The following is a 13,225-nucleotide window of genomic DNA, read 5'->3' as shown; positions in this document are numbered from 1 at the left end:
AGCCATGGGAGGAGGAATCATTCTGCGCCTGCAATTAAGTCCCTCCGCCAAATGTTCTAATTCTACTTAATGCTAAATCAAATCTCAGGTCCTGCTTTACGGACTTAGATAAGATTGCCAATTGATTCTGTGTCTGAATAATTTCCTGCAACAGAAGTCTTTTGGAAGCATGTACTCCAGTCCAGGCAGCATCCCAAAGTGCATTTCATGGACAATTATCTACCTGTGTGTATGCATGAATATTTTGAGCTGAGATACCCATAGAAAGTGAGAGAGTCTTATGCGAAGCAAAGAGGAGGCTTTCTCCTGCAAAGCTCTTTCGAGTTGAGGCCCCAGTCGAGGAGGATGAGAGAGAAAGCCCTGTCTGGCTTTTAAAGGATACTCCCACAGGGCCTCATGGGAAAAAGCCCAGTTCCCCTGATTTCCAGCGGGGGTTGCAGAGAGCAGGGGAAAGGGGAGAATATGTCACATAACTGGGCTGGGATGGCGGCAGCAGGTCAGTCATCCAAAAACAAAGACAGACGAGTCTTTGAGGAGTATAAATCTTAGACAGTAGATAAGCTTTTGTGACAGAGTAGATTGAATAAACTGAATTCTAAATTAATTGAGTGTAGTGTTACAACAATAGATTGTATATTATGATGGACGGAGCAACAGCTGCCTGGGAGTGAAGCCTAAAGATGTAGAGTTCCCCCTGCTGACTATATCTTCTATATTAACAGATAGGGCATGGGGAAAACATGCATGTCAGATCAATTTTCTCAGACCTTGTTTTGTCATGATAGTTATTTTGTATTTTTTTGTTAAAGTCATCACACGTCTTTTGTTGATTATTGAATTGATGCTTTAAAACGGTATAAAATGCCATGATTAACAGCTCAGTTGACAAATTGGGCTCCTGCAGAGCCGTGTGCACCAGATTAACAGAGTAGAGTATAGCAGAAACTGCGAGAGAAAACGTGAGCGTCTCCAACACAAGAGTCATTGAATTTCCACAAGTGTCTGCTTCAAACCGACACAAGAAGCTCTCCACCTGAGGGATCTTTGTCATTTTTATCTGGAAATCAAATGTTTGTTTTCGTTGGTGGATGTGTGATGTCTGTACTGCTGCTCTTTCAGCCAAATCCTACTAGGCAGACTCTGGTTGCAAATTCACAATATGTCAGCGCCAGCATGGGGAGATTCTGGCTTCATCCTGTTCAACAGGAGGGGGCTGAGGCTCACTGTCCATATGTATATACACTTTATAGTTACAACCTGAAATTCAAATAAACTATTTTTTTTTTTTTTTTTTTTTTTTATGACCCTAACCCTAATCCCCTGTAATATCCCCCCTCACCCTGTGTTTGTCAATAACAAACTAACCAATTTAAAGCCATTTTGATTAGCAGTTATAATATAGCAACATAGGGAAAATGGCACTGTAGATGCCTCAAGACTGTTCCACCTTTTGTTTAGTCTCCAATCTTTGCCAAGTTTTGTAATGGAGCTTTCACATATGAACAAAACCCTTCAAAACATCCTGAAATGTTCAGGGAGAGCTGCATGTGTGAACGCAAACAGACACATTTTACACAAACAGACACATTATACACATCCACATGCCACCAGAGTTGTTCCTTCCAGCATGTCATTTTCCGCTTGATGTTGGGGGTGAGCTGTCCTGAGAATGCAGCCGTATGTATTCAGGAACATTCGGCTTTAGATGACAAATGTTTCCAGGGAAGCCAAGTGTTTTTTTCTCTAAAGTCACATCTTGTGTTTTGTAAAAATCCATTAAAAAGCATGTTCAAAGTGTGGATTGACGGAGAGTAACATCTCTGCTGGTTGCGAGCAGGGCTGTTTGCCATAGAGGACATTAGGTCAGCGGGTGAGCACTAATAAGTAAATCAGATTAGGTGTCCCGTTTTAACCAGGCCTAACTTGTCTTGGCTCTGACTCACTGTGCCATCAAGCGATATTACATTTCTCTTATGTCATCTAAACTCTGATCGTGAACATGGGAGAAAATTGAGAGGGAAATTGTGCTGAGGGAAGCTGACTTCAGCAGCGGCAAAATCGATGTTCACAGTCAACTTTGGTCCGGAAGAGGTCGTAGCTTTGATGAATTGCCTCCAACAGTTGAAGGTGTTAGTTTGTTAATTTAAGTGCCTATAAGGGCAAAACTAAATGTAACACACTTAGATCTTAATGACAGCAGCAAAATCTAGGTTTCAATTGCAAAAAAAACCTCCATTATCACATCCTATAGATTTTATCAGATAAATATGTGTCTGAATTTCTGCAAAGTAAAGAGGTTTAGATAATGTGTTTGGTGTTTATTGTTGTTTAAATGTCTTTTCAGCAGACCTGAAATGAATGATCTCTTCAATAAATGTAGAGGGGGTTTGGCTAGTTGTAGTCCTTTAGCCTTTTTTGCAAGCGGCTCACAATGCTCGGGTGTAGCTGGGGGAGGGGTGTTCTGTCTGCTAGTATAGTGACCTCTTTGTGAATGAGATTACCCTGCTCTATTAATCTGTGATTACTCTGGCTGTCTTACCGCAGGGCCAACCACACACGTAAAGCCGCGGCGACATCAAAGCAGGGTAGAGTGAGTGGATAAACTCATCAGGGCCTCCCCTCTCTCATCATAGGGTACATTACGAACCCTGTAAGCCCTGTGTCCCATCACCCCCCCCATGTAGGATTTCAGTGGTTCGGCATGGTTTCGCCAAAACGCTTACTCACAATTTTTGTTCCTCCAAGAGGGTCAGATCGGCACATTCCCAATGGTTCTCGCCTCAGCAACCTCTTGGAATTCCTCAGCTTGAAACAGTGAAAGGAGGCACCAATTTATAAGAGAGGAGGAGGGGGGGGGGGGAGGCAAAGTTTTTCAGCCCCTCGAGCCATTCATTCTCTCATGTAACAATCGCCTGGTAAACCAGCCATTCAGCAGATAATTAGTTGGGCTTCAACTCTCACTCAGTTTGTCTCTACACTTGTTTTACACATGCAGGGCTGTTTGCAAGTTTTAGTAGTAGACCTCAGAAGTGTCTGTGGGTTAAAACTTCTAAGTGACAGTTTTTATCCTGTGTTTGGTCTCGTTTAGTCTTTAGTCAGATTGTTGGACTTTCTCCGATGGGACCTCGTCTTGGTGTCTTGGTTTTAGTGTTCGGATGAGGAAGCAGAAGCCATTGTCGACGGGGATTTTGTGTTTGTTTGCTGCTTAAGATTATCGCATGACAAACTGCTTTAACTGTAAAAAAAAGAATCTAAAAAGCCATCTTGAAAATCCACCATCAAAGTAACCTAAGTGTTGTCAACTTTATCTATTTCAATAAAAGTGCAAAAGTTAGTGGTTGGATTTGGGACGGACTAAAACTACAAATAGTAGCACATTATTAATTATAGTAAGTAAAGGAGTTCAAGGCAAAGGATTTGAAGAGAGGACTTTGATTCAGACAGAGAACTGTTTATTCTATTTAAAACAAAACCAACAATCCAGTTGAGGAAGTTTGAATCAAAGGCTTTTGAACGCTAACTATATTTTTTTTAATTGAATGATTAAAGTCCTCTGTAAACTGCGGGGAATTCTCAATGAATAAAAGTGACTGTGAAGGTTAAGATGGAGGTTACTCTGGAGTGTAGTAGCGCTTTTAAAGTAAGTGTTTGAACTCATCAGCTCCTCACAGAGCACCTCCAACGTAGACGTTCAAAACTGTAGTCTGCAGTGAAGATCATATACAGGTTTAAAACAGGTCTTCAGGTTAAGTGGATCTAAAGCTGAGATGATCAGACATGTTGTCGCTGAGCTGTGGAAAGGTCTCTTCCTGACACACAGTACAGAATGTCTGATAAACACACACACACAGACGTTTGGCTTTTCCTTTTCCTAATATATATTCACAATGACTTTACCAAGATTTTTTTCTGCCAGCCCTTTAGTGAATTTTCCATGTGAATTCAGGATGAGTTGTTGTTAGAACGCAGGCTGCCTTAAATTTTCTTCACATTTCCAGGTTTGCATGTGTGAAAAAGTCTGCACATCTGCACAACATGAGTGCACGTCTCGAAGTTTACATGGTTAAAGATTTATAAGTATTATATGAGCTATATATCAACACCGTGTCCACCGTTGATTGTGTAGTAACTGCATGTGAAGTCTTCCACCCGGCCATGATTGATGTATCAACTTGCAGCGGGGGTGCAGGGCTGTAAGTCACCTGCCGTGCACTTAGCTGATAGTAAATACCAGGAGAGCAAACACAGACAGGAAAGACCTTTGATAAGAGCTCGTCTGTCCGTCCTCTCCTCTGTGTCCCTGTCGCACTTTATTGTGTGTGTGGCGGTAGGAGGTCGCATCTTAGGCCACTCCTTAGAGTCTTGTTATTCCAAATGAAATAATCAAATGTTTGCGTAACAGTTCATGACGTGACATGGCATTTTCGTTCTTAATAAGAATAAATATAATATTTATATCCTTTGAAATAGAGCGGTTAAATATTGTATTTTTGTTACTCCTATGTAGGTAGAACTTTAAAAATGTGAAAGTTGAATCACTAAAAGAGTCTTATATATTTGACATTTTCCAGAATGTTTCAAAAAGTACTTCAGCAACATCCCCCCTCCCCAATGGTTTTTTTTAAGCATAAAAATGTTGATAAAAGCATTCGGTACTACTTTTCCAAGTTTATTAAAATTAATGGAAACCATTGCTTATTGATTTCAGTCAAAAACTGTAAAAGAACTTAATATATTTTGACAAAACCGCAGGTGTGAATCCATATTCTTATTTGTGATGAAGTAGTTGAAGGACTCAATTTAAAGCTGAACTTTCCCCGTGTCTTTTTGCAAATGAATTCATTTATTTTGTGTTTTAGCTACACATCAGATGCGTTCATTTGACACCAGTAGCCTAGCTCCTGCAGTGTGAGTATTCTTGTTTGCAGATGACATTAGATTCTCCGCGTCACGTGGCCACAGTTTACATGTTTTATAAGGGTGTAATTATTTATCCAAAAGCTTACCCGGGCTCATGTGTGCTGACAGACAAATGTGCTCTAATTTGCCCCTCCCTCTGGTATCCCAACCCTCTGTGCATTAGGAAGCCACAATACCCAGCCTCCTCCTCTTCCTCCTCCTCCTCCTCCTCCATTCCCCTTAATTACAATGACTAGTTTGATGGATTAAGTCGACTGTATGCAAAGACAAGATTTGGAGGCTAGAATCACTGCTTAATGCAGCCACCTGACCCATCTCTATCGCCCACTTTTTCGGCGCAACTTGCGGATCATCTCCCTTGCAACAAATGTTCCTTTAAATCAATTGATTTTTTTTTTTTTTTTTTTTTACTCGTCGCTCTGGACCTGGGCCAAGATACAGGCTGTCTAGCACATTAGGCACCGCCCCCCTTTTGCAGGTTTGAAATGTGAGCTGCCTGCATTTTTTTTCCTCTCTTCTCCTCTCCTCCCCTCCCCTCCCCTCCCTCCTCCCCCCTCCCTTCCTCCTCCCCTCCCTGTCTCCCTTCTGGCGAAGTGGCTGTGGCTGCTTCTGTGTGATGTGTGTATTGGGAGAGCAAGCAATGGATCACTAGACAGAAAAAGAAGATACATCAATAACTGCTGCATACATCCGAGGTGAGGAGATAAGCATTTCTCTCCCTCTCTCCCTCTCTCTCTCTCTCTCTCTTCCTGTCCCCCATCTCCCTCCCCTTCCCCTGTCTCCCACCTCTCTTCCCTCCTCTCCCTCTCTGTCTTTAACCCTTTAAGCTGCAGAAGCCGGCTCCAAATTTTGCTGAATTATTCCCGCTGATACGTACCTTTCTTCTGCTCTAACCACTGTGTCCTCCTCTTCTCCTCTTCGTGTTTCTGTATGAAGTTTCCCCCCTCTTTTTTTTTTTTTATTTACCCCTCCTTTTTCCCCTCTCATTGTCTCTAGGGTATTTGTTGCTTGAGTGCAAAGAAGCCGGTGGCAAAGTACAGCAGGAGCCCATTAGCAATGACTCCATCTGTGATTGGTTTTTGCCTGCGAAACAGAGAGAGCAGCCATGAATAATTGATGTGTATTGTGCAGTCAGTCACTGGACATGCAGGGAGAAAAGGAGAGGAAAACAGAGAGGAGCTGCTGCCCTCAGACACCAAAGGGGAAGAGGAGAGGAGAGGAGAGGAGGGAGGGAGGTAGAGAGGAAGAATGTCAGAGAGGAAGGTGGGAGGGAAAGAGAAAGAAAGAGAGACACAAGAGAAAGAGCTTTAAAATAGCTGCTGGCTTCAGTAGTGCAGAGATTAAGGCTGCCCTGTATCGCCTTTGTTCTGCTGTTGCACATTTGTGCTCAGAAGTGTTTCTAGACACATGAGTCCCCCTTTTTTTCTGTGCACTGAAGAGTGAGAAATAAGCAGGGGCATTGCTGGAGTTAGTGTGGTTGAAATGCGGGTGGCATTTTAGACATGGAGGGGGGGGGGGGGGGGGGGTGAGTGAAGGGGGAGTCTTTGCTGCTGCGAGCTGTCAAAAGGAGGAGACAGCGGTTAAAGAGGGACGTGTTTGCAGGGGTGTGTATTAAGTGACAAGAGTGAAGGTGGAGCTGCTGCTGCTGCTGCTGAGAGGAACTTTGTGTTACTTCACCCTAAGGGGGGCACAAAGAGGGTTATTTCCTGCATTGGTGGGTGCAGACGGGCACCCTGCCACGTCTTAAACTAACGGAATGGGGTTTGACAGTATGACAAGTGCCTCGCAGCACCCCGCGTGATAGAGTTGCAACAGCTGACTGCCGCATTTGACCCACTTACAGCTCACACAGAAGGGGTCAAAATGGCCTTGATTATCTCTCTGAGTCGGGTTGACCTACTTGAGGCGGCGTTTTTCCGCGAGACTCTTGGCAGTTTATCACACCCACTCCCCTGGTTGCCACACGGAACAACCAGCCGAGCTCACTGCAGAGACTTGCACAGATCCTTCTGCCCCATGTAGTCACTTTGAGATCCTTTTATTCAGCGTGTCTCGTGGTCCATTAAGGTCTGGTGCGCTGAGATATTGAAGCTGCAGCAACAGGTTTAGAATGAAGACAATTATAATGTGATGCTTATAAACCTGTTACCTCTCAAGGCAAAGAAACGTTAAGTCACAGCTCTTGCGCTTAACAATTAAATTACATATGTTTAATTACTTGTACGGTGTCTAACTAGCAACTAAGTGCACAACTTGGAAATGTTTTTTTAGAAAGAGCCAAGTATTTATTTAAAACTGAAAGTGCTACCATTAGCCTCTTGAAGTCAGCCAGAGAAGTTGATTTGTACTCATGTCCGGCCTCTGATTAGGCAAATAGCTAATCTTAGATTTGGATTTTTGGGGTGGCATATAGTGTGGCCAATGAGATTTCAAGGTGGGGGGGGCATGCCACCCCAGTCCTGTGAAACCGCCCCTGCATTGAACGTACACAAACATGTCAGTAACAGGTAGAATCGGCTTTAATTCGAGTACTTCTCAACAGTTTTTGAGCTTTTTTAGCAGTTAGAAATTAGCCAAAAGTTGCATGAAAGAAAGACACATCAGGAGTAAAGTAGTGAAACAAGTTTGAGAACTGCTGTTTAAGACTTTACTTACAGAAATTTGGATTTCCCTGCTTTTGATTACCTTCATTCATTAAATCTTTTTTTTTTTTTTTGCTGTTTGAACTGTAAGTCACCATTAAACTCAAACATCAAGTTACAAAGGGGCATGCTTCAAACTTTACAAAGCCACCTTCCAAGCACAAGATACATTTTAGGTGGAGTGTTCCTTTAATTAACATCTTTTACTTTGAAAGAGAAAGTCTGCTGGTGTTTCTTTTTTTTCCTCACATTGACCTCATGTGAGGATTATTCTGGCATGTTAGTTTCTTTATTCCTTCTCCTTTCTTTCTCTTCACTAAGAGGGGCTTTGTTGAGCTCTGCAGTGAAGTCCTGGTCTGGGCAATTATTCAGATTCTCCTAAAATGTGTCTGTGGAACAGCTCCCAACATGCTAAGACAAGAGAGGTTTTGCAACCGGGGCTGTTTGTAAAGCGATGTCTGGCTTACTGTACAGTGCTGTACTAAAAACACACTTCCAACTATTCATTACTGTTGTTTTGTCTGCTTCAATGAGTCCCCTGTTCTTTGTGCAGAAGTGGATTTTTTGTTTCGAGTTTTGTGAAATTGCCATGACCTTTTTCTTTAAAGTTTAATGTCCCAAAAGAAAACATCAGCAATGGAAGACATCAATCAGCAGTTGATGAGCTTTGTTTACTCGCCGAACGCTCAGACTGCTTTTTATACGGACATCAAGGTAGAAGTAAATATTGTAAACTGATTGCCAACAACTTTTAATCATCCAATCAAACACAGAGTAGGAGTTTGATAACCTTTGATATTGAATCCTCCAAAGGTTTAGATATTCAATTGTGTTTATAATAATAGAGAGTCTTTGATGTGGGTAGTTTAAATTTAATATTTATTCTAGCTTCAAATATTGACACATTTTAGCGGCCACAACAAGCACTCTCATTCTGAACTCTCAAGTTCTGTTCAAGCTAATCTGAAGAAGGAAGAATCATTATCATACCAGCTAATAAGTGTTAGGGACTGTGGATAAACATTTAGGTCAATCAGAAGTGTAGAAAGCCAGTGCAAACTACTTTTTTAGTTTTGGGGGGGGGGTGTTTCTGTGAATTAAAGTCATGAATAAAGCTGGTTGCTATGAGTCGACTAATCCGTTATCCACATGGTCTTGAAATCTTAGGACAAAACAAAAGCAGGCTCCTCTTATTTGATCTTAATTGATGATCTAACAGGTGAGAAATAATCGAACAGTTGGCCTTTTTTTTTTTTTATTCGTCAGCTGTAGATTGTGGAAAGCGATAACTTGATCTCCTGGAAAGAAAGTAGATTCCTGTAAATAATCCTTTAAATGTGTTATGAACAAAGTCGGAAAGAAGTGACACACGAGGGAGGTCTGCTCCTTTAACTGATGAAGAGACAGAAACTGGAAAACTGAGGCATAGACACTGATGAAAGTTTATAAATGTATTGCAGGACTCTTAATATATTCTTCAAACATCTATGACGCAATAAAATAAAAAAAAATCCTGGATGCTTTAAAAGATCATTCTTATAGGGAACAACTTTGGTGAAACCTACTTACCCATCACTGTCTATAATGGAACCATTAAAACAACCGTTTATTGTTAAGATGAAGGGCTTCACATTGATTTAAGACACACAGTAAGAAAGTGTAGTGCTGGCTCTTTGATACACAGATATACTATAGTGATAAGATGTATCTAACCACTAAGTTTTCGATGCATTTTTGTAGCAGGACTGTCATGTTGTGGAGGGGTTACCCTTCTGTATTGGGTCGTATTTTCAACAACATTGTAAGAGATTGTAAGAGGAAACCTTGCCAGTTAAGATGTCCAAAGAAAGAAGGGAGCTGGATGTTTAAAAGGAAGTTTTATTGGTTAAAAATCAGTTCTTCCACTCTTGACAAACCGATGTTTTAAGACAATGTCTGAAAATTCAAGAGCAAGTATTTCAAGTGTGTCAGTTGGCTTCAAATTCTAGGTCGGTACTTTTTACATACTGACCCTGTTTTAGAGCGTTTAAACCTTTGACATGTAGAACAAGAACACAACTGAGTACATATATGACACCTCTGTGAAGTCTGTAAAGTGTTCCTATTTAGAGAATATTGTGCCATGTGGCAGCCAGAAATACCTGCAATTGATTTCCTTACTATAAATCAACAATCCTTTAACTATCTGAACTGTTTGTGATCATCATACTGTACCATGACACCGTTATTTCATGTATTTAACATGCAGTTCTATCATATCCTCAGTTTTGATTATTTATAGTACAGTTGTGTTCAACCCTTCTCTGCCCTTCTGAGTAGGTTTTTAGACAGTTTGTGAGTTATTACCTGATTTCTCATCCATCTCCTCATACTTGATAAGGGTAAGGGAGAATCTTTCCAACACATGTCTGTCATTTCCTGAAAGTCTTTAGAAATGTGTGTAAAGTCCAGTAAAATGTAAAATTTGAACCCTACAGAAACCAGCTGCTGCAGGAGGTGTCAGTCTGACTCAGGTACTTGACTGTGTGTTTTAAGTGCTGCTCAGGAGACTCATACTCTCATTGGCTGAATCACTTCAATCATCCTCATCTCAGCGCTTACATTGAAGTCCTCACATCGGACTGTGTCCCCATACTGAACATGGAATGACATCAGATCTGCTTCTTTGGTTGGTCATTTAGAGGAAGCTGTGTGGCTGCTGTTTGTGTTGTCTGTCGGAGTTTTTTACCGTATGAAGCATGTCACACATCGTTTTTTTTTTTTTATCATTTTGCCTGCGCCATAGTTCAACCTTGTCATTCATTGAGGCTATTAAAAATCTACGTTTATGCTTCGTCTACTGTCAGTCCCTCAAACCGTATTCTCTTCTTTAGAAATAAAGGAGGTTGTGAAAGTACACAGCACACAGGAGACAACACAAAATAACCACGTTTAGCAGATTTGTATAAACAATCGCAAAATAACGAGATATGAAATTGGTCAAGATTGTATTATTTGTTAATTGATTGTCCAAGAGTGTGAGATGCATCGTTTCAGTATCAAATAGCTTTAAGAAATCATTTTAAAATGCAACAACCGAATGGCGGCGGAGATAAAAAAAAAATGCAAAACAGAATTTAAAAAAATTAAATTTTCTGCTATTAGTGTTTTTTCTATGAAGACAAATAACGCATTAAATTCTATATTAAGAATAAATAAAATAGGATCAGAAACACATAGACACCAACAGTGGAAAATTCATTCTGAGCCATGAAAAAAAATCACACACATTCTTGATTTCATTTCAAATAAACATATGAAGGCTTGATTTAATTACTATTGTTTGTAACAGGGTCATATAAACTGTCCGGTCATCTTGTTTGAAAAGATGCGGTTTGTAGTTCTATTGTTTCCCTCTCTGTCCTGCCTGTTTTTATCATGAGGCAGTCTTAAATGAAACCCTGCCCTGTTGCACATATGGATGTCTCTAATGAGCCCTGAGGGGTGCCGCGACCTGACCCCGGCTCCTCCAGAGTCTACGCCTATACTGTACCACTAAAGAGAGACTCTGATCCCAGGCCCACTGTGAGAAGGTCGCAGGTGAATCAGCCACCAGCGTTTGCCGCCGTGACTCCACCAGCCCATGCCCAGCACCCTGAGGTGGGCACGAGTCTGGGCACATCTGCTCCGTGGCTAATTAGTATCATTGTAGACGAGGGCTTAAGGCTGGGCCGTGGTTAATAGCAGCCTGTTGCACAGGGAAACTGTCTGGCTCCTGTAAGCTGCTTCTTTGCAGGTCTGCTCAGCTGATTATCTGGTTGCAGGAGTGTAGTGTGAAAAACACACTCTGTGCTGGAGCAGCCGGACTCACTGTGCAGAGGGCAGAGATTCAGGAGCCTTCGTTTTCTCAGGTTATACAGTCAGTGTTAGGAGTTTTACGGGTAAATTTGTCTAAGTGTCTAGCTCCATAAATACAGATCATATATGCTTTAAATGGATCACACATTTTCAGAAGCATGCTGAAGAGTTTTTTTTTTTTTTTTTTGACATTTTCAATTTAAAGTATCAATAATAACAGTGAAGACAAAAGGATAACACATCCAGCATGACCATAGTGTCATGTCAAAGTTACATTATGAATCTGTGGCTACAGAGACCTAACTTTTCTTTAATTCAGGCTACACTACCTGCTACATTTTCTTCTTATGAAGTAAAAACCTACCAAAAATAAGATCAGCTAAGTACACTCACAGAACTCAAAGTGGCTTGTAGATCATGCAAGTTATTTTTCATATAATAAATCAACGTTATTGAAAGTAGTTGTTGCCTAAAGTGGTCAGTAGTTTCTACCATACTCTCTATGGAAGCGCCCAAACCTGACCTCACATTTTGACATACAGTTACCAGATTTGGGCTCTTGATTGAACACATGCAGATTTAGGTTTGGGAGGAGTTTTACGCAAATCTGCTTAATGTAGCCGCGAGTGTCGTACAGTGACAGATTGACGATTTAAATGTTGGTTTGGGGGGGATGTTTGGCTTTAATGCATAAGGAATTAATTCACACCAGGGGGTTGAGATTCTATAGATTTTTTTTTTACCCCCATGCTTTAGAGAGACCTTGAATGGCGTGCCCTGTTTTTGATGAAGAGATTTGTTGCATGTGCCAAGAGAGATAATCTTTTTAAACACTGGCCTGCTTATTGGCAAAGGTTTGGTTCCTGTGTTACCATGACCAAGAAATGTCAGTCGGAGTGCTGAGATCTGCATAAGTCATCGTGTGGTTGTGGTGTGTATTGTACCTGGTTCTTGTGGGGTATTTAGTCAGTGCCAAGAGGGTTTTGTTAAAGATATACAGTCTAAATCTTCATCTGGGATCTGCTAACACTGGTTTTATTTGTGGATGAATGTCTTATCGTTGACGGGTTTATTGTTGTTCAGAAATCCTGCAGTTTTCGGTGTTTATAGAAAGGAACTTGCACCACGAAGAGGTTTCTTAGCGGAATATTTTTAATCCTGAAGTTATTACGACAGAAGACGTGGGAATTTAAGAGGAATAAGGGACAGCTTTTCAATCTGTCACTCGAGCTGTCTTTAGTGGTTTTTGATTTAGCAACAAAGAGTGCAGGATGTCGGAACAACAACCCAGAAACACCAAATTCGCAGGCTTTTTCTTTTTCTCCTCGCGCCGCTTGCCTCCACATGGCCACATATGCTTGTGGCCTCAGTAAAACCTTTTTGGCACAAAGCCAAGTGCCCCCCCCCCCCTCGTTCTCCTCTTTGCCGGATGGACATGGCACGACATTGCGGCCATGTGGCCAGCAGGAGGCTGTATTTAAGCTGGAGCAGCTCTGAAATGGGCCATAAAACCTAGCCAGCAAGTCTGGCTCCCCATGAGGCAACGGGCCTAAGTACTCATTGACAAGACTCCAACGTTCCCGACTTTCCAGAGAGAGGAAATAATGTAAGAGAGGGGAGAGAAAAGCAGCAGACAAAGATGAGGTGCAGACAGGAGGCTGCTGTCTGGCCTAGATAGACGAGCTGTTTTATAACTGTTTGCGCTTTTAATCCTTAATATGCAACTTTTCCCTTCTCCTCTGTTTAACACACTCACTCACTCTCACTGTAATCTTTTTTTTTCTGCTCATTTTCTCTTAATGAAATATAGCTTCTAAGCTGCATAC

General features: G+C 41.4%; 1 protein-coding gene across 6 annotated transcripts in view; it reads left to right on the top strand.

The window, feature by feature from the left end:
• Positions 1-13,225, top strand: part of LOC109996052 (zinc finger MIZ domain-containing protein 1) — a 120,761-nt gene that overhangs the window by 91,621 nt on the left and 15,915 nt on the right. For 2 of the 6 annotated variants that reach the window (XM_065949902.1, XM_065949901.1), the window contains one exon: positions 10,040-10,075. The exons of 1 other annotated variant lie outside the window; for it this stretch is intronic. In XM_065949902.1, coding sequence (XP_065805974.1) covers positions 10,040-10,075 — 36 coding nt within the window. Of the gene's footprint in view, positions 1-4,644; positions 5,616-9,824; positions 9,944-10,039; positions 10,076-13,225 lie in introns of those variants that run through there. 3 more of the 6 variants (XM_065949905.1, XM_065949904.1, XM_065949903.1) reach the window with 3 other exon arrangements.

The sequence above is a fragment of the Labrus bergylta genome, chromosome 21, assembly GCF_963930695.1.
Source record: "Labrus bergylta chromosome 21, fLabBer1.1, whole genome shotgun sequence".
Lineage (NCBI taxonomy): Eukaryota > Metazoa > Chordata > Actinopteri > Labriformes > Labridae > Labrus > Labrus bergylta.
The sequence above is the reverse complement of the archived record's forward strand: the minus strand, read 5'-3'. Positions and strand labels throughout refer to the sequence as shown.